The sequence below is a fragment of the Mustela nigripes genome, chromosome 1, assembly GCF_022355385.1.
Source record: "Mustela nigripes isolate SB6536 chromosome 1, MUSNIG.SB6536, whole genome shotgun sequence".
In the NCBI taxonomy this organism is placed as follows: Eukaryota; Metazoa; Chordata; class Mammalia; order Carnivora; family Mustelidae; genus Mustela; species Mustela nigripes.
In genome coordinates this window covers 33,361,098-33,382,590 of record NC_081557.1, presented here as the reverse complement: position 1 = coordinate 33,382,590, position 21,493 = coordinate 33,361,098, and the positions used below count along the sequence as shown (strand labels likewise).

At 39.2% G+C, this 21,493-nt stretch overlaps 1 protein-coding gene across 4 annotated transcripts in view; it reads right to left on the bottom strand.

Annotated features, from left to right (window-relative positions):
- The window catches only part of TSG101 (tumor susceptibility 101), a 42,558-nt gene extending 21,361 nt beyond the window's left edge, over positions 1 to 21,197 (bottom strand). For 2 of the 4 annotated variants that reach the window (XM_059407423.1, XM_059407440.1), the window contains exons 1-5: positions 21,030 to 21,197; positions 14,799 to 14,883; positions 11,849 to 11,914; positions 6,691 to 6,854; positions 2,886 to 3,012 (exon numbers count right to left, since the gene is read on the bottom strand). In XM_059407423.1, the coding sequence (XP_059263406.1) occupies positions 2,886 to 3,012; positions 6,691 to 6,854; positions 11,849 to 11,914; positions 14,799 to 14,883; positions 21,030 to 21,071 (484 nt within the window). In that variant the 5' untranslated portion in view covers positions 21,072 to 21,197. The remainder of the gene's footprint in view (positions 1 to 2,885; positions 3,013 to 6,690; positions 6,855 to 11,848; positions 11,915 to 14,798; positions 14,884 to 21,029) is intronic. The other 2 variants (XM_059407414.1, XM_059407430.1) reach the window with 2 other exon arrangements.
- Between the last annotated feature and the right edge of the window lie 296 nt (positions 21,198 to 21,493).

The window sequence follows — 21,493 nt, the reverse complement described above, 5'->3', positions numbered from 1 at the left end:
AGGAAGAGTAACAATACAGAGTACTATGTGTTATGACATGAGAAGTACAGAGTAATACATAAATAAATAAATAAACACACACACACACACACACACTCATATAGGAAGCAACCAATCTAAACCTAGGAGGTGGGGGTAAATAAAAATGATCTAGTCAAGGTATGGTATATAAAGGCTTAGATGGCAAGAGAGGTGGAGCCTTCAAGAAATGAATTTTTAAAGCACAGAATGTAAGTGGGTAGAAGAAATACACCCTGGGATCTGACCGAGGGCATCAGAAATATTTACCAGAGTGGCTGAGCATACATCTCCAAGTATCAGGGTTTACAGTCTCCCTGTTAAGATGAACTACAGATGTTATAAGTAAACTTTTTCTTAAGTAAAATGAAGCTAAGATGATGTTCAATGCTATTTCAGAAAGGGAAAAAAAAAATCCCCAAATGTCTAAATTACTGAATCCATAAGACATTTTTTTCCTCCTGGGCAAAGCACAGTTGATCTTTAAGAACATCAAAAACACAAGGCTATTATTAAGTGTTAGCAACATTCAAGGTCAGTTACTACCCCTCCCTCCCACGCTAGTTTTTCACTGTACACATAAACTACCACTTCATGTTTACGAGCAATCATAACCATGCACCAAATTTTTGTAATCAGACGCAATTTTCTTTTCTAAGGTTCTGAAAAGATACCAATTCCACCAAAGCCTTCAAATTTTAATCCTTATAAACAACAAATGTTATTTGGATCCAAGACTATCAAGGAAGAAAATGAGGTAAAGTAATTTTAGAGCCAGAATAAAATGGGATACAAATACACGCAACACATGGGGCTATTAATAAGGATCAAATAAGAATGAATATCAAGTGCTTAGCTGTATCTCACAGTTACAAATCAGTAAATGTTGACCATTACTGTCAGTTGTCAAAATGAGGTCTGGCCATTACATTTTTTAATATGACGCACTGCTAGCTCAAAGTCATGCTAAAATAGATCAAGAAGTGTCTCGAGTAATGATAAAAATAACAATAGTAGTATATAATTTCTGAACTAGAAGATAATCTTCATATAAGTATATATACTGGGGCGCCTGGGTGGCTCAGCCATTAAGCGACTGACTTTGGCTCAGGTCATGATCCCGGGGTCCTGGGGTTGAGCCCCACATCAGCTCCCTGCTCAGTGGGAAGCCTGCTTCTCCCTCTCCCACTCCCCCTACTTGTGTTCCCTCTCTCACTGTGTCTCTCTCTGCCAAATAAATAAAATCTTAAAAAAAAAAGTATATATACAAATTTCTGGGCTATTCCTTGGTTATGTGTGTGGGCGAATGCAATTTAGACTTCTATCTCTTTATACTCATACCTACTGGTAATTGATATTGTTTAAATGTATAAAACATTAAAACTGGAATTGAAGGATAATAAATTGGTCTCTGGTAGTAATTTACTTAAATCAGCTATAGATTGTTTAATGTGATTAAACAGCGAGTACAAAATTGAACTGCAAAAATAATCTCTTTACTGTGGTCTCTTTCTGGAATGCTGCCCTTCAAGTGTCAATATAAAACTGGAAGAAATTTAGGAAAAAAAATATTGCTTAGGAGACTGCCTAAATTTCTTAAAAGGTTATCTTTGGTTATTGGAGCAAATAAACATGAATGGCAAACTAGGAAATATTTGGTATTTCAAACTTAAAAGAGAGGTTGCTAAGTACTAGAGTCAACAGAATTTATGAAAATTCATCAAAAGATGAAAACGAATTTCTGGCCCAAAAGAATCACTAGAACTTTTAATGAAACACCTACTGATTCCTAAAACCGAATTTACTCTGTGAAGGCGGGGTAGGAAAAGGAAATAGGTTCAGAAAGTTCTTTCTGTTAAATTTCCATTCAGCTTGTGAGTCAGAATGTTCCTCAAGACAGAATAGATTAAAAAGGAAGAGGATAACTCTCAATAGGAGAAAAATGAAAGCTCACATAATCTAACTTAAATTTTGCTTAATTATAACCTTGAACAAATTTGTTAAAAAAAAAATTAGGGGCGCCTGGGTGGCTTCAGTGAGTTGAGCCTCTGCCTTCGGCTCAAGTCATGATCCCGTCCTGGGATCGAGCTCTGCATCGGGCTCTCTGCTCAGTAGGGAGCCTGCTTCCCCCTCTCTCTCTGCCCACTTGTGATCTCTGTCAAATAAATAAAATTTAAAAAAAAATCTTAAAAAAAAATTATAGTTCAAAACAGAATGAAATCAATACAGGTTTAGTAAAGTCAAAACAAGTATAACCAACTCTCAATTATGCAGGGTTATTTGAAAGTATCAATAGGAATTACTGGGGGGAAAAAAGAGAAAGAATAGAGATAACATTTAGCAACCAGGGAAAATACTGACTTCATGCTTTCACCCTCTCCACACCAGGGAAAATCATGAATTGGCTGTACTAAAGAGAAGGAAGCTGGGAGCTAGAGGTTCGGCTGTGCTACAGCCCGACCAGCAGAACGTGAATGGTTTAGTTGACTCTAACTGATTCTCATTTACAACCCCAGTACAAAGAAAAGCAGGCTACCTTTCGAGTTATATCTGTTTCCAAACTGATGATATAAGGCCATTCCATGGCATGTATAATTAAAAATTTAAAACAAAAATTCTAGCTCTATTCCAGCATCTTTCTCTTCCATTTTGGAATCTAGCACACCCATAGTTAGATTTCTACCCACAAACGAAAGCCCAAATGCCAGTCTTTGGTTGGAATCTGTACATGCAGATGTGTGGCCTCAGAATACCTCCCAAAACTCCGCTAACCGGGTAAGCTAAAAAGTGAAGTCATGAAAAAAAATTTCTTTACAAGGTTTTGTGTTTTGTTTAGGAGTTTAAAAATCAAACTTAATTATACTTACTATTTGGTGGCCCAGTTGCCTGGTATGGTGGATAAGATGCCGAAATAGTAGGACGAGAGAAGACTGGAGGTTCATCTCCAAACACCACGATCATGACCTGAATAAGCCCCAATAAGTCAGACTGTGGCTAAAAACAGAAAACAAATTAAGTCAGCTATAGATTTTGCATTTTAAAGATTGGTCAGAGAGAGCAAGAGCATGCATGCACAAGCAGGGGGAGGGGCGGGAAAAGAAGCAGGCTCCTTGCTGAGCAAGGAGACTGATGCAGGATTCGGGGATCCCAGGACCCTGTGATCATGACCTAAGCCAAAGGCAGACGCTTAACCAACTGAGCCACCCGGGCACCCCTCCCACTGGACTATTACGTGGGCAAGAAACTTCTAGTGTTAAGCCTCTCAGCACTTTGGGGTTTAGGTTTTAAAGCAGTTAGTGATTGTTAGAGAGCTAATGAGTGTATTCATCTAGTATACTTCAGACATTATACCAAATAATCACTGCTTTTAATACCCTAATCTTGTTCAAAAGTCTAAAATGACTCCCATCTGTCTACTGAAGGACAAAGTCCTTAGCTACCAATCAGGATCCTTCATGGCACAGCCTCAAATACCATAATAAAGTTAGCCACCGTTCTGTCTTATCTGTTAGGTCTGTGAAATCTGCCGTACCTACAGAAATGTATGACCTATGTAACTTTGAAGAGTAACAACAAAGAAAAGACCTGGCAGCCACTGTCCAAGTTAAGAAACAGAAGACCAACAGTAACTTAGAAGTTCCAGACTCTATCCCTCTCTATCTCCTCATAACATAGACCACTTCTCTGATTTAAGGTCTTCTGCTTGACTTTAAACACACCACCTTATGAATGATTTCCTAAACTGTGTGTTTAATGTGACTTTTTTTGAACTTCATGTGAATTTAATCAAACTGTATAATCTGAGCTTTGCTGCTTTTGTTCAATGTTTGAAAGATACATTCCTGTTAAAGAGTACAGCTATATTTAACTCCTTTTCACTGCTGTGAAGTGTTCCATCAAATGAATATACTACAACTTCTTTATTCATTTTCCTGTTAAGTGTCAGCTAGGTTGTATCCAGTCTTCGGCAATGTATGCGGAATACATTCTTGCTGTATTTTCGAGTACATATGTGCAAGGGTTACTCTTGTACAGTAGTTCTCAACTGGGGATGATATATTTGCCTCCCAGGGATATTTAGAAATGCCAAGAGATATTTTTGGTTGTCACATTGGGTGTTATGCTACTGGCATCTCGTGAATAAAGGCCAGAGATTCTACATCCTTCAGTGGACATGACAGCCCTCCCACAATAAAGAATTACCCGACCTACAATATCCTTAGTACTGAGCTATATACTTAGGTGTAGAAGTACTAAGTCACAGGACATGTACTCACAATTACTAAGGCTAAACTAGTTTTCAAAGTAGTTGATGTCAAAGAGTTCTCTTTCTCAGCTTCCTCACTAACCCGCATTGTCCACTGGTAGCACAAATTTTATGGTATGTAGTGGTAACTGACTGTGGTTTTAATGTACACTTCCTTCACTACTAGCAGAGTTAAACATCTTTCCATATGTTTATTGGCCACTAGAATTTCTCTTTTGTGAAGTACTTGTTAAAGAGTTTAATTTGTTTTTCTACTGGTTTTCTTTCTGATTCCCAAGTTATTTTAATGTTCTGGATATTATTCTGAGGGTATTAAGTATTACAAACATCACTTCCAGTTTGTGGTTAGTCTTTCCATACTCTTTAATGTCTTTAATAAATAGAAGTTTTCAATTTGTACAAATTCAAGGTAAAATTACTTTTCCTTTCTAATAAATACTGTTTTGTTAAAAAAACCAAAAAAACCTATTCTAAGATCACAAAGGCAGTCTTGTTTTTTTCCCTTTTGCCTTTTATAATCTACCTGAATTTTTTGTGTATTATATGAATAGGAATCCAACTGTCTCAGCTCCATTACTGAAAAATTGATCATTCTCTCCAAATGATCTGCTATAATACCACTGTCATATATCAAGTGTTTATATATAGTGGATCTTTTTTTGAGTTTGTTTGGTTTTTTTTTTTTAAAGATTTCATTTATATGAGGGCAAGCAAGTGCACAGGAGCAGGGGGAGGGGAGAGGAAAAGAAGCAGATTCCCTGTTGAGCATGGACACGATACAGGGCTTGATATCAGGACCCTGAGATCATGAACTTGAGCCAAAGACCGATACTTAACCCAAAGAGCCGCCCAGGCACCCTTCTGGGTTATGATGTTCTATCTATCCATCTGAATATTTCTGTGACAATTCCGTACTTCCTTTGTTTTTATAATACATTTTGACATGTGTAGGACAAGCCCTGTCTACCTTATTCTTGGAGAGGGCCTTAGCTATACTCAAACTTTTTTTTTTTAAGATTTTATTTAGCTATACTCAAACTTTTGCATGTCCATATAAATTTTAGATTCAGCTTATCAAGTTCATAAAATTAACAAATATACAAAGAAATAAAAACTGTTAGGACAAAGATCAATTTATAAAGAGCCATGAATAAGTTCTCTCTCCTTTAAGTCTTCTTTAACATCTTTCAATAAAATTTACAATTTTTTCCACAATGGACTTGTAGATCTTTTGTAAAGTTTATTTGTAAGATAATGGAACTAAAAAATACATTCATTTACCAGTTCTTTAATTCTCTACTCTGCTGAGTCTAATCTGCTACTAAACCAGGCTACTGAGTTCTTAATTTCTATTATTCTATTTTCCAGTTCTAAGATTTTCCACTTGGTTCCTTTTTAATACAATTCTCCATCTTGAACATAGTAGTCCCAATCATTTCAAGTCTGGATCTGTTAACTGGGTTACCTGGGAGTTGTGTGTCCTATTTCCACTGTCTTCCCCCTGCCCTTGTCCTCTTTTTTGATGTATTTGGTAATTTTAAATTGTATGTTGGACACTGAAAAATTATAGAGGTGCTATACACTATTCTTCCTCCAGGAAGGGCTCACCCTATCCTATGTCAGGCAGATACTGTGAGAATCACCTTAATACAACCAGGACTGAGCTGATTCAAGGCTCCTGAGGTGTGCTCCTCCAGTGGCATCGTCTAAGAGTCTGGTATGTTTACTTATACATCTCCTCCTTGATAAGGTTCCAAGCTCCTACTATCTCCTCAACCTGGGGCTGCAGAGAACCTGGCTGGGTTTTTCAGAGGCTTCTGCTTAGTTTTTGTTTTTTTAAAGATTTTATTTATTTGTCAGAGAGAGAGAGAGAGCGAGCGAGAGAGCACACATGCAGGGCGAGCAGCAGGCAGAGGGAGAAGCAGACTTCCTGCTGAATAAGGGCCTAATGTGGGACTCCGAAGGCAGGTGTTTAACTGACTGAGCCACCAGGCGTCCCTCTGCTTAGTTTTTTAAACACTGTCTTTGAAGCTTGCAATTCAGTTTATCCCTTGAGGGAAAAACTCAGATTATCTGCTTTGCTTCTTGATAGGAATGCTAAGTAATGAGATTTGAATAGTTTCACAAATATATGTCAGCAGTACACTACTTTTTAAAATGTATTTCCCATTATGTGAATCCTATCTATTCTTAAAGGTTCAACTCAAGCAAATAAAACAGTATCAAGCTCTATGCAAATATATTTCTTTTGGAGAAACTTTTCCAATTACCCAGCTCAATGATTAGGATCTTATGTGAACTTATCTCTCCTCCTGGGAATCCTCTTTGAATATTAACAGAAAGTAAATGCTAGGGAGCAAAACATATAAAATGCAATGAATTCACACAATACTGTTAATACTTACATGTTTCCATTCATGTAGATAAGGAAGATATATCTTCCCATTTGCATCCACATGCTTTCCTGTTTTAATAGTCATTGAACTAGTAGGCTTAACAAAACAGATAGGGGGATTATATGGGTATGTGTCCAGCAGCCACAGGCATATTGGAATATTATATGTATTACCTGAAAGAGAAAGATAAACCTCAGTTACTCTATTTTTATTATTTTTAAATAATGGCTTAGTAGTTAAGCAAGAGAGAGCTACAACTAAGCAACACTTAAAAGAAAAATCTCAAACAAGTATTTTGTTTCAAAGTTCTGTTTTAGATGTTTCTCAAATTTTCAGTTTTTAAATGACACCAGCAGGATTAAGGAGCTAATTGATCACTGCTCTGCCAGCGTCTGCTTGGTGCTATAAAACCTTTTTACAAGTTATGCTTCAATCCAGTTGTTTTTTTATTTTTTAAAGATTTTATTTATTTATGAGAGAGAGAGAGAGAGCAAGCAAGCACACAAGCAGGGGAGCAGCAGGCAAAGGGAGAGGGAGAAGGAGGCTCCCGACTGAGCAGAGAGCCCAATGCAGGGCTCAATCCCAGGACCCTGAGATCACGACCTGAGCCAAAGGCAGATGCTCAACGAACTGAGCACCGCAACCAGACTCTTGTCATTTCGGTTCACAAGGTTCACTGGGAAGGGATATAAAAGGAAGACTATGGATTTTGGTGTCTTATGAGAAAGTGGTATGATCAGTTACACCTGAAATTCCCTTGCCCAAAGCTAGACTGTAAGACCTAATCCAAATGCCAAACAGATGCTGTGTGGTGACCACAGTTTGACCAATCCATATGGTATTTTCAGTGGTAGTTACTCAGAATCAATGATATTATTTCCTTTTTTTGCTTAAGGTAATAGAATCTTTCTCATTTGAGAATCTGACTAAATATAGTCAAACTGAACAGTGTTTCAAAGGATTCAGTAGTTAACATACTGAACATAAAGCATCTCCTTCTCCAACTAAGCTCAAAGCCCTATGTCCCAAGTAATCATTTGAATCACCTAATGTAATTCAGATACATTTCTTCCCCCTACAAACAGTTTCATTTCATGTAAGTATATATACCTAAACTGCACTTAAAGGATATCAGCTGTGGGACTCGATTTACTTTTTACCCAAAATTTCATCTATAATGGAAAAAAAAAACCAAAAAACACAACTCCAATAGAATATATCTGAACACATAAAATGCAAACTGTATTTCCATCACCCAGAATTCTTTGTTTTATGAAAATAAAAAATTCTACAGAATTACTTGGGCTTAGAACTATGCCATGTAAGCAATGGTGAAGGAAGAGAAAAGGTTTAGGTATTTAATTAGTTAAATGTCTTTAATTATGCCATAGTTCCTGCTTCCCTCTCCCCACCAACTATTTCTCCCACCCAAGTTTATTTCCTGAGGACAATGGCAAAGTCAGTAATCTTGAATTTTACTCAGTCCACCCTAAATACATCATAGCCGCTCTATTTATTTTATTTTTTTTAAAGATTTATTTGTTTGACAGAGAGAGAAATCACAAGTAGGCAGAGAGGCAGGCAGAGAGAGGGAAGCAGGCTCCCCACTGAGCAGAGAGCCCAATTCCGGGCTCGATCCCAGGACCCTGGGATCATGACTGAGCTGAAGGCAGAGGCTTAACCCACTGAGCCACCCAGGCACCCCTCATCATAGCTGCTTTATATGATGCTGATGCTCAACTGTTTTCACCCTCAGCCTGGAATGCCCATTCTGATATAAATGGTCAACTCATCCTTCAATATCAAATTCACATGTCATTTCCTCCATGATCTTCCTACATGATCTTATTCTCCTCTGTAATCTCATAGTACTTTTATATTTTATCATTCTACAGCAGTTATAGGAAAGTGTAAATAACTACTTATCCCCTCTGTTTTCCCATTTATGCAAATTCTTCCAGAGAAGGTACATCCTTTATTTACTTTTTTAAAAAGATTTTATTTAGTCACTGGGAGAAGATATTTATTCACTGGGAGAAGATACCTGCAAACAACATATCAGATAAAGGGTAGTATCCAAAATCTAGAAAGAACTTATCAAACTCAACACCCAAAGAATAATCCAATCAAGAAATGGGCAGAGGACATGAACAGACATTTCTGCAAAGAAGACATCCAGATGGCCAACAGACACATGAAAAAGTGCTCCACATCACTCGACATCAGGGAAATACAAATCAAAACCACAATGAGATACCACCTCACAGCAGTCAGTATGGCTAAAATTAACAAGTCAGGAAACGACAGATGCTGGCGAGGATGCGGAGAAAGAGGAACCTTCCTATACTGTTGGTGAATGCAACCTGGTGCAACCACTCTGGAAAACAGTACGGAGGTTCCTCAAGAAGTTGAAAATAGAGCTACCTTACAAACCAGCAATTGTAGTACTGGGTATTTACCATAAAGATACAAATGTAGTGATCTGAAGGGGCACGTGCACCTGAATGTTTATAGCAGCAATGTCCACAATAGCCAAACTATGGAAAGAACCTAGATGTCCATCAACTGATGAATGGATAAAGAAGATGTGGTGTGTATGTATACACACACACACACACACACACACACACACACACGGAATACTATGCAGCCATCAAAAGAAATGAAATCTTGACATTTGCAGTGACATGGATGGAACTAGAGGGTATTATGCTGAGCAAAGTAAGTCAATCAGAGAAAGACAATTATCATATGATCTCCCTGATATGAGGAATTTGAGAGGCAAAGTTGGGGGTTTGGGGGTTAGGGAAGGGAAAAATGAAACAAGATGGGATCAGGAAGGAGACAAACCATTAGAGACTCTTTATCTCACAAAACAAACTGAGGGTTGCTGGGGCGGTGCGGGGAGAGGGATATGGACAGGGTGGTTGAGTTATGGACATTGGGGAGGGTATGGGCTATGGTGAGTGCTGTGAAGTGTGTAAGCCTGACGATTCAGACCTGTACACCTGGGGCTAATAATACATTTTTATGTTAATAAAAAATATAAATTTAAAAAAAACCTAGAAAACTTTATTGAGTGAACAAAGCAATAATCACGAATGGACCTTGAGTATGATAACACTTATGTAAATTCTCAGAACATACAAAGTAAGATTGCCTATTGTTTATGGAAATGTGTGTACTAAAAGCACAGGAAAGATATATAAGCAGCTTGGGGTAAGAGTTCTATCTGGGACTGGAAAAGGAGAGCTGGTTAGGAAAGGTTACCTTCCCATCCATTTTATGTAAAACAAAAGCTCTGGAGTAATTATGACAAAGTGTTTTTGTTAAATCTAAGTAGTGGATACAAAAGAGCCTGAAAAACTGTTCTGTGGGCTTTTTTTCATGTCTGAAATATATCAAAATTAAAGTTTAAAAAAGGTAAAATGACAGAGAGAGAGAGTACGTGAGCGAGCACCAGCAGAAGGAGAGGGAGAAGCAAGCCCAATGTGGGGCTTGATCCCAGGACCTCGAAATCAAGAGCTGAGCCTCAGGCAGACTCCCAACCGACTGAAACACCCAGGCACCCCCTTTATTCACCTTTGTATCCACAGCCCCATTCCCTATGCCTCATGCACAGCATATACTATATAAATCAATGGGTGTGTTACAGAGACAAAGGTCTTAGGTAGTCACAAGGAATAATTAAGAAACAGAACTGTCCAAAAAGAGAATAGTCATTCATGAGGCTGAATGCTCCCTTATCACTGTAAGTACTCCAGGAGAGGATGGATCACTGGCTAAAAGAAACATTATCCATCATCAGCATTATCACTGACATCAAAACTACAATAGCAGCTACTTAAAAAAAAAAAAAAAAGGTTTTATTTATTTATTTGTCAGACAAAGAGAGACAGCAAGAGAAGGAATACAAACAGGGGGAGAGGGAGAAGGAGGCTTCATGCTGAGCAGGGAGCCCGATGCGGGGCTATATCCCAGGACCCTAGGATCATGACCTGAGCCGAGGGCAGACACCTGAGTGACTGAGCCACCTAGGTGATCCATAACAGCTACTTTTGATATCTGTTTATTATACACCAGGCTCTGTGCTAAGTCCTTTACATTATCACAATGAATACTTTTTTTTTTTTTTAAAGATTTTATTTATTTATTTGGCACACAGAGATCACAAGTAGGCAGAGAGTCAGGCAGAGAGAGAGGAGGAAGCAGGCTCCCTGCTGAGCAGAGAGCCCAATTCCGGGCTCGATCCCAGGACACTGGGATCATGACCTGAGCCGAAGGCAGAGGCTTTAACCCACTGAGCCACCCAGGAGCCCCATGAATACTTTTTTTTAAATTAGTTCTATTACCCAATTGTTCTAGATATCCATTGTCACAAAACTGACGGATTACGGAGAACTGAAACCTTACTTTGCCTTGACTTTAAAGCCTCTACCTTAGCCTTTATACTATACAGCTTCCCATTGTTGGGAATGTTTGGATGGAGTGGAGGGCTGAACTATAAGGTGTTTTCTAAAATCCCTCTCTAGGGGTACCCGGCTGGTTTGGCAGGTAGACCATGAAACTCTAGCTCTTGAGGTTGGGTTGTGAATTCAAGCCTCACGTTGGGTGTAGAGACTGCTTAAAAATAAAACCTTTATTAAAAAAAAAAACAACAACAACAGGGTGCCTGGGTGGCTCAGTTGGTTAAGCAACTGCCTTATGAGCATGAGGATCATGCTCAGGTCATGATCCTGGAGTCCTGGGATCGAGTCCCACATCAGGCTCCCAGCTCCATGGGTAGTCTGCTTCTCCCTGTGACCTTTCCCCCTCTCATGGTCTCACTCACTGTCTCTCTCTCTCTCAAATAAATAAATAAAATCTTTAAAAAACAAAAACAAAAACAAAACCGTTCCTAGTTCTAAGATTCCCTGATTCCATGAAACATCAAACTTTTCCAGTGCATTGAGGCATTTATTTGTTGATATGCTTTAGCAAAGAAGGGGAAAAACTGAAAATATTAGGTGCTGCTGCCAAATGAAGTTCAATTAGAATAAGTTAAAATCTCTATATCATCATTTAAGTCAGGAGAAAGTAGGTTTAATTTACTTAGAACTCTTTGGCAACCTACAAGGTGAATCGCAATGCATCTATATTGGAAACATAAATTACATAAGATGTTTACCTTTATAAGGCACAGGAATTGTTCCAGTGAGGTTCATTAGTTCCCTCGAACTGCCATCATTAAAAACTGAAAAGAAAGAATAATGATTCAATCATGAGCATTTTCACAAATACTCCCATATGAATTAATGTTTCAGAAACACTGGTTAGAACTCATTATTACCCTTGAAAGGAGCTAACTTGTTAATATCTCATCCATTGTGTCCAGTAACAAAATATCCTTTGTTGATTGACTCAATGGGATCGGTTTTTAAATGAATAAAGAAAAGATGCTTTGAATTACTTAGACAAATGAGTGTGAGTGCTATAGTCCCAGCATATATAAGCTTTAGTCCCCAACTAATATGATTATAAAGTCACTCAAAAATCACTATCAGCTGATACCACATTAAATGTTAATTCAGAATCATTAAATTTTAGACTGCCCAGATGTTTATCCCTATTCAATGTCATTCTCAATCCCAGTGTAGTAGCAAACCACAGTATTAAAGTTTTCAGTCAAATAGACATCTTTCAATACAAGTACTTCTCATATCACATTAAGTTTTTCTATTTGTAATTGATTATAATTAGGCCACATGACTTATATCATATGGACTGCTATTATTATTGTTATTTTTTTTAAGAATTTATTTATTTGACAGAGAGAGATCACAAGTAGGCAGAGAGAGAGAGAGGGAAGCAGGCTCCCCGTTGAGCAGAGAGCCTAATGCGGGGCTTGATCCCAGGACCCTGAGATCATGACCTGAGCTGAAGGCAGAGGCTTAACCCATTGAGTCACCCAGGTGCCCCTGGACTATTATTTTTTGTAATAATGATTTGGAATTAACACTGTATCGCACAGAAAAGCTGTAATGTGCAGTACAGAAACACAGAACTGTATTGTTTACCTCTGTTCTTTCACTTAGCACTGACAATTATAATCTGTGCTATAATTCATTCTGATTTTGTGCTTTTTAAAGAAAAATCATCTTGTGTAAATTTAGGGTTTTTAAAGGTTTTTTTTTTTTTTTAATTTATTTATTTGACAGACAGAAATCACAAGTAGGCAGAGAGGCAGGCAGAGAGAGAAGGGGAGGCAGGCTTCCTGCTAAGCAGAGAGCCCGATGCGGGGCTCGATCCCAGGACCCTGAGATCATGACCTGAGCTGAAGGCAGAGGCTTTAACCCACTGAGCCACCCAGGTGCCCCTAAATTTAGGGATTTAATTACTCTAAAAACATGGTGATAACAATGGTCTAGACTTGGTCCAGCCATATAAAGCTATATAAAATTTATTCAGTGATACTGGAGTCTGCCAGTTTATAAAGATTTCATTTATAAGGATTTTCATTTATTTTGAGAGAGAGAGTGTGCATGTGTGCTTTTGCAGGGGGTGGACCAAGGGAGAAGAAGAGAGAAACCTAAGCAGACTCTGTGCTGAGCATGGAGCCCAACAATAGGACACTCGGCTCAATCCCACAATCCATGAGATCATGAACCTGAGTTAAAACCAAAAGACTGACACTTAACTGACTGCCCCTCTTTGTCAGTTTAGATAAACATATTTATTCTTTGAGCCTGCAGTAAAAACTAAACACTTTACAGTAAAGTTCTAGCCCCAGTCACTTTTTTTCCCCCTCACTAAAGCCATTTTTAAATTAACTCTAATTTTGGTAACATGAGGTTTTCCCCAGATCTAAGTACTACAATATGTGGACAGGAAGGAAAATCGTGCCCTAGGTTTGGGAGAGAAATTCTGGTTCATGTCTTTGTTGTTCTAAAAATACAGAACTGCTTCTCCCTCTGTTAACTCTCATCTTTTGTCACCAAGCTCCTAATGTTTTCAAAGCCCTAGGAGTGAGTGGAGTTTAGAATGACAGCCTTACGACAAAACTTAGCTTGTAGCCCTCAGTGCCAAGAGCCTCATGATGGACAGGAGGCAGCAGGGGTTTTCCCTTGGCCCTGGCACATTAGGGGTTTATAAGGAGATCGAGTTGGAAAGATGACAGGATTGGTGGGGACAAAAAGACCTTAAAAAAAAAAAAAAAAAAAAAAAAAAGAACAACTCTAGAGAGTGCCTGGATGGCGCAGTCTGTTAAGAGTCTGACTCTTTGTTTCAGCTCAGGTCATGATCTCAGGGTGGTGAGATCCAGTCCCATGTCGGGCTTTAGCAAGGAATCTGCTTGAGTTTTTCTCCATCTCCCTCTGCCACCCTGTCCTTACCCCCACTGGCTCTCTCTCGCTAAAATAAACAAATCTTAAAAACAAAACAAGACAAAAACAAAAACAAAAAACAAATCTACGAATTGTCAGGTTTTTCCTTAACTCTCAATTTTATTTCATCTCAACAGAAAGTAGACACACACTGTACCTACCTACTCTATAGAATTAAGGACCATATTAAAAAAATGTTTTCCTCATCTATAAAATGAAAGAGATATTCCAGAATATTATTTTGCAAAATGTGTTCCTGAGAATATAAAGAGATGTTCTGGGGAGAAAAAAAAAAGTTCAGTAGTTAATTAACTTTAGGATATACTCTATAACAGAGTCTCTTCTCTCCCCTCTTGTGAGGCATAACATACTAGCATATTAAAGGCTCTGAGATATCTTGCTGCAAAGAAACCCATTTAATTTTAATTTATAATTGCTCAAACTTATCCCTTCATCCCAAGAAACATTCTTCATAACTATGGATAAAATTTTGGGAAATGATAAACTAAATTATTTTTAAGATCCCCTCTAGGTCTAAATTTGCACATTTGTTATTTTTTTTACAACTTAAAGTAACTAAACAAATCTGTTATTACTAGATTGTGTCATTTCCTATACCCCCAACACTTTCATTAGGTGGAAGCTCAACCCTTATAAAGGAAAAACCAACAAACTTAGAAGAAAATGGGAAACCTACAATCATTAACAGAGTAAATTCAAAGTACAGTAATTGATATTTTTATTATAGAAACTCACCATAAGAATCCAATACAGGTTTGAGATCTTTGTATAAAGTAATAACATTGACAGTTTCACGTACAGTTAGGTCTCTGTATTTGTACTGAAAAGCAAAATCACACAGGAATTTAGTTTTAAAACCAATGCACATATTTTACTGTTAGGCTTACCACCTTAAAATCTTATTCTCTTAATAGCACTCTTCTTGAAAGTATAATGGTTTTTGCTGATCATTAACATTGATTAAAGCCTGAAAGAACCTTGATAGCTTTCTCTCTGGCTACCTATTCAAATCATTTACTCACCTCCATTTTTAGCTCTTCTTTCCAATTGGAAAGACCCATTCACTAAATCAAATCGCAATCTTTTTCAAAGATCTAGCTTTCACCTCTCTCCCCCTTCTTAATGAATCCTTTTCCAGACTTCCTTTAAGCCCAATGTGATCTGTCCCTTTTCTCCAAACTCCAGCATCTACTGTCAATACCAACTATTTTGCAATTTATCATTTAAATATTGTACTTTCACACCCCACGTTGTACTACTGCACTCCAGGAAAATGAGGAACCTGGCTTACACATTCTTGGCAGATGAGGAGCTCAGGAGACAGGGACTCCCATCTTATTACAATACATCAAAGCTCACCAGTTAATTAGCTCCATCCATGTACACAAAGCTTTTAGTCAGCTTTTAGTGTTTCTCTCTCATAAAGAAATAATCAGCTATTCCAGAAAGACAGACTCCAAGAAGCAGGACAGAGACCAAAACAAACAGAAATGAAGGAATTAAGAAATTAAAAAAAAAAAAATGCAAGGAACAGAAGAAAACTTCAAAAAAGAATTAGCATTAATACCTTCAAAGAAGAAATGACGTTATATTCATGAAACAAGGACACTAAGAAGAAAGGACTCTTGAACATAAAGATTTAATAGCTGGGAAATGAGCATTCAACAGGAGGATCAGAAAATAAGTCAGAAAAATCTCACAGAGCCTAGTGAAGACAAAGTGGTAGACAATAAAGGAAAAATACAAGAAAAATTAGGGAATAAATCCAGAAGGTCTACTGAAAGGGCTCTCTCTTCAGAATTTCTTGCCCTCTTATGACCCGAGGCACCAATTTTCCCCTGCTACAGGTTCAGTACTATTAGCACACAAACCTGCTCCCATTTCTCCCATTTTATTCTCTCTCTCTCTCTCTCTCTCTCTCTCTCTCACACACACACACACACACACACACACACTCCTGACCTCCCATCCCTTCCAGTTAGGACCACACTTCTCACAGTTCTCCTTTACAGCAACTCTTGCAAGGAACTCCCTACATTTGCTGTGACGGCTTTTTTCCTATTCTCTCTTTAGAACTTTTTATTAATGAATATTTCAACACATACCCAGATACAGGCAGAATAGTACAGTGAGTGCCTTATATCCTATACCCAGCTTCAATGATAATCAACTCATAGCCAATCATAATTCATAACCTAATTCACCTTTCCCTCCTCCTGTAATATTCTGCAGCAAAGTGTAACGTCATATCCTATGGTCCACAAGTATTCGTGTATATCTTTAAAAGATAAAAACTTAAAAAACCCCACATATTATCATACTAAACTAACCCATTTCCTTATTATCAAATATGCAGTTGCATGTCATATCCTGTTTGAACAGAGATCCAAATAAAGTCCATACATTATCATTTGTTTAAATGTCTTTTAGGTCTCTTAATCCATAGTTTTTCTCTTTCACCCCTCTCCAACAATAGCTTTACTGTGATAACTAATAATTCATATGCCATATAATTCACACATTTAAGATGAATGATATAAGTTCAATGGTTTTCAGTACTGAGTTGTGCAACCACAATTTTAGAACACTTTCATCAACCCCAAAACAAATTTGTACCCCTTAGCAATCGTTCCCTTATAACGCCAACCTCCATTTACCCCAGACAATTGCTATTTTGTTTCTATCAATCTGCCTACTTTAGACACTTCACAGGAATGGAATCATATAATCTCCGGTCATATATGACTAACTTCTTCCACTTAGCATGTTTTAAGTTACATCCACGTTGTAGCATGTAGTACTCCTTTTCATTGCTGAAGAATATTCCATTATAGGGATATAGAACATTTTATTTTTCTATTCCTCATCAGTGGGCTCATTTCTATTTCTGCCCCTTGGAATTTATTTGTTGAAAACACTGGTCAATTAGTCCTACAGAGATTCTTGTGCTTTGGATTTAGCTAACTGCATCCCCTTGTTGTAGTTTAATACATATGTTCCTATGTCCTTCAGATTTCCTGTGAATTACTAGTTGGATCTGAAAGTTATCTTTTTCAGGATTTTTTCTGAATTTCACTTCTTTGCCACTTCTTCTCTACCTACCCCGCCCCCACAACATCATTTCACAGGTAACATATATTATCTGGGTATCTCTCTGTGATGTTAGCAACCACTGGTGCTCAAAGACTACACTCATTCTCTTCAAACCCACTTCAATCAGGCTTCCGCACTTCCACTGAAATTGACTGTCAAAGTCCTCAGTAACTGCTCCATGGCTGTATGCAACGGCCAATTCTCAGTCCTTATCTTACTCAACCTATCAGCAGCACCTGACCAAGCTGATACCTTCTTTTTTTTTTTTTTTTAAAGATTTTATTTATTTATTTATTTATTTGACTGACAGAGATCACAAGGAGGTAGAGAGGCAGGCAGAGAGAGAGGAGGAAGCAGGCTCCCTGCTGAGCAGAGAGCCCCATGCGGGGCTCGATCCCAGGACCCTGAGATCATGACCTGAGCTGAAGGCAGAGGCTTTAACCCACTGAGCCACCCAGGCGCCCCCAAGCTGATACCTTCTTAAGACATTTTTTCCACTTGATTTTGAGGACACCACCGCTTATTTTTCTCCTCTCTGTGTCTTTGCTGGTTCTTTCTCTTCCCCTAACCTCTAAATATTACTGAACCCTACAGCTCAGTCTTTGGTCTTCTTTATCTAAACTCACTCCTTTGGTGATCTCTCATGGCTTTAAATTTATGGCATAAATTTAACATTTATGTGATGTTAACTCCCAACTTAAAAAAAAATTCCAGTCTGAATCTCTTTTCTAACCTCTAGGTATGTATAACCAATTGCCAGTTTGATAATCCCCACTTGGATATTTCATGAATGTCAAATTTAACATGATCAAAACTGAACTGCTTATCCCCCCACCCCCCGGGCCGAATCTCCTCCTGGTACATTCTTCCAATCTACATCCAGCTGCTCAGGACAAAAACCTTGAAACTATCCTTGATGCCCCTCTTCACATCCACAGTGAACCTGTGAGACAATCATATTAACTCTACCTTCAAAGATAAGCAGCATCTGATCACTTCTCACTACTTCTGTGGCTACACTCCTCGTTTTAAGCCACCATCACCTCTCAGCTAGGTTACTGCCAACAGCCTCCTTATAGGTTGACTCTGTCTCCACGTTTAACCTCTACAGTCTAGTCTCAACACAGTAGCCAGAGCAAAACTGTTAAAAGTTAAAACAGATGGATGGCTTCCCATCCATATTCCAAGTGCCAAAATCCTTACACTGGCCTACAAGACCCTCCAAAATCTACCACTTTTATTCCCACTACTTTCCCCCTTGCTCATGCTACTCCAGTCACCTTAGTTTCCTCCGCTGTTCCCTTATCGCGCACGACAAGCTTCCGTCTCAAGGCTTTCACACTTATTTTCCTTCTTCCTGGAATGTTTGCTTCCTCATCTCTTTCAGGTCCCTGCTTAAATAGATCTTCTGAGAAAGGTGTCCTTTACGATTTCACACAAGTGCACTCCATCCCATCCCCTGCCCTGAGCATTCTGTATTACCCTTTGCTGCTTTACTTTTTTCCAAAGCATTTATCACTTTTTAGCATACTACTTAATGTAGTTACTGAGTTTTTATTGCCTTTTATGAGAATTTAAATTCCAGAAGAGTATTTTGTCTGACTGTTCACTGCTGTATCCTTAGAACTTAAAACAGTGTGAGGCATGGCAATCTTCAATGAGTCAGTTCTCTTCTACCTATTTAGTGGTGACTCCCCCTCTAGGAATGCTGTAAGAATACAGGTAGTTGTCTACATGAAAAATCTAAAGTATGAAATTATATGTGTGAAACAAGATGGACTAGAAGTAAAACTGTATCACTGTTAATTGCTAAAATGATGACAGAGAAGGGTCTTAACTCTTTAACTAAGAGTTAAACTGGGAGCCAAGATAATACTCAAAGGTAAAAATTATAATAATACATAAAAAGATCATTTAATGTATGTCAATTATACCTCTAAATAAAAAGACATGAAGTCAAAACACGTGGCCCAAAGTACTATGATGGGTATGGAGGTCCCACAATCAGATAAGGAGTAAAGGACCGTCACCCTTGCAATGTGCCCAGGGTCCTGGCTAATGATTCCTTCATCACACCAAACCCAACTGAAAGGTTAACCCCTGAAGGCAGCCCTCTACCAGAAAGAAGGAACTCAGGGAGCTGCTTTTATTATCCTACTTTCTAGTCCTACCTATCTATTCATAGGCTGGATAGAGAATGTTAATACTCAGAACTGACATCACTTGTAGGAGACTCAGTTTTTCAGATATTAAGCCAAGAACCAAAAGTTAGGTAGAATGTCCTCTCCCACCTCTTCTTTGTATCTTTTTTTGTTGTTGTTCTTAGGGTAAAAAGAGGTTGGCGGTTGGGGGAGGCAGTGAAGATATAAAAAAATTCTTCTAAAGGTGTTCTGCATCTGTCTTTGAAGGCAGGTTCCGCTACAGGAAGTTTGGGAAACTTAATCATGGTTTTTTAAAATTCAGAACCATTATTTGGTTATTCTTGTCCCTCAACAGGAAGACTAAGGCAAAAACCTTAATACTAATGTGATCAATTTACACATAAAAATGGCATGGAAAAGATACTTTTCAGTTACATCGTATGTAAAATAATGTACTGTTTTTTAAAGTGATACATAAATGTTTGAACACGGACCTGGGCCACCATCTAATAGGGCGCCCCCAAACTTCCTCTACAATCAAGAATGACTACTTTAACAAAAGAAAATTAAGAAGCCCAGAAGATTAATTAGACAATCAAGAGAAGTTTTATTTTGAAAACTGCCACTTCCTCTTTAGAGGTCATTTGCTTTTCAACCAAAGACTAGAGGCACGATTTTACTGGGGGGCAGAGGGGGGTGGCGGTGGAGGGACTGGATATTTTTCAAAGAACTAAGTTTATACACAGTGTGTGTTTTGTTAATAGTGAAAACTGCTTCAACTACTTTGATTCATACCATTCTTGCTTTGACAAAAGTATCCAAAGCTAACCCACTGAACTGGAGAAGATTCAACTCTCAACCACTTCACACGCATCTAATTCCTAATTGATAAACTGAAAAAAAGAAAAAACGCCCACTATCACCCAGTTCACTCTGTTACCAGGTACCACATTTAAAGTAACGACCAAAATAATTCATGGCGTTAAAATGTAAAACGCCTCTCTACTTTTTAAGAATTAAAAAAATACACTGGTCTTGAACTTTGAAGATTATAAATTAGGTTCAAAGCAAACAAGTTCGCGTTGTAAGAGCCAAACAATTAAAAGTGGTTATAAATCAAAGACCCTGAAATTCTCATGGAATTCTATTTATCCCACCGAGGGAGTGACGCACAGATGCTTAGGCTTACCCGAACGTTTTTACTTATAATTGAACCAATTCAACCAACAGTTAACTGACCTCCGCGGGTCGGGTATTGAGCTGTGTGAGAAACATAAAACTGAAAAGGACACCATCTCCGGGGGCCGGGACGGAAGGGCGAAGACGGACGGATCCCTACACTGGGACACCGGTGGAGGACTATCTCAGATGGAGAATTAAGTCCACCCCCCTCTCTGTGTTTATAAAAACCAGGACGAAAACTACACTGTCCCACACAGACTGTTCCAAACTCTACCCGCAGAGAGGGGGGCGGGCGGCAGGTGGCAGGCGGCCTCCGCTCCGCGCCTTTGTTGACCGTCGCCGCCCCCCGCCTCCGTCTTCCCGGGCTGTGGAGCGGGGATTCCGGCACAAGGCGACAGGCATCGCGGGGCTGGGGCCGCAAAGGCGGCTGAGGACTGCACTGGGCCTCCGGCCGGCCGAGGAGGCGCGCTGGGCTGAGTCCGGCCAGGCCCCGCCGGCGCCAAGGGGAGTGGTGGGCGCGCGCCGGGTGGCCAGTGCGCCGAGGACTCACCTTGGACACCATTTTCTTGAGCTGGCTCTCCGACACCGCCATGGCGGCCGCCTCGCGACTCCCGTCCCCGCAGGCAGAGGGTCAGCCGCTCCGGGGCCGCCCCAGGCCGCCCCAGACAATCACACACCTAGTAACCAGCCCCCCACCCCCCCCCCGGCCTCCAACAACAGGAAGTCGGCCACCAGGCCAGCTCTTCCGCTTCCTTTACGTCACTTCCGGGGCAAGCGACTGAGGCTGGGAGCGGTGTAGGTTCCGACCTACCTGGTGAGCTGTTCTCCGCAAGCTAAGTGAGGTCCTAGTGATGAGGACTATCTTGTAAGGATCGAAACTTTGCAATGGGGGTAGGATCAGCAGGTGTTTCACGGTTGCCTCAGACGAAGGGAGCAGGTGTAGGGAGGGGAATAGGAAGGTTTTGCGAGTGAGATTTAATGAGCGATTCAGCACTTGGGCTGGGAGTCAGAAAA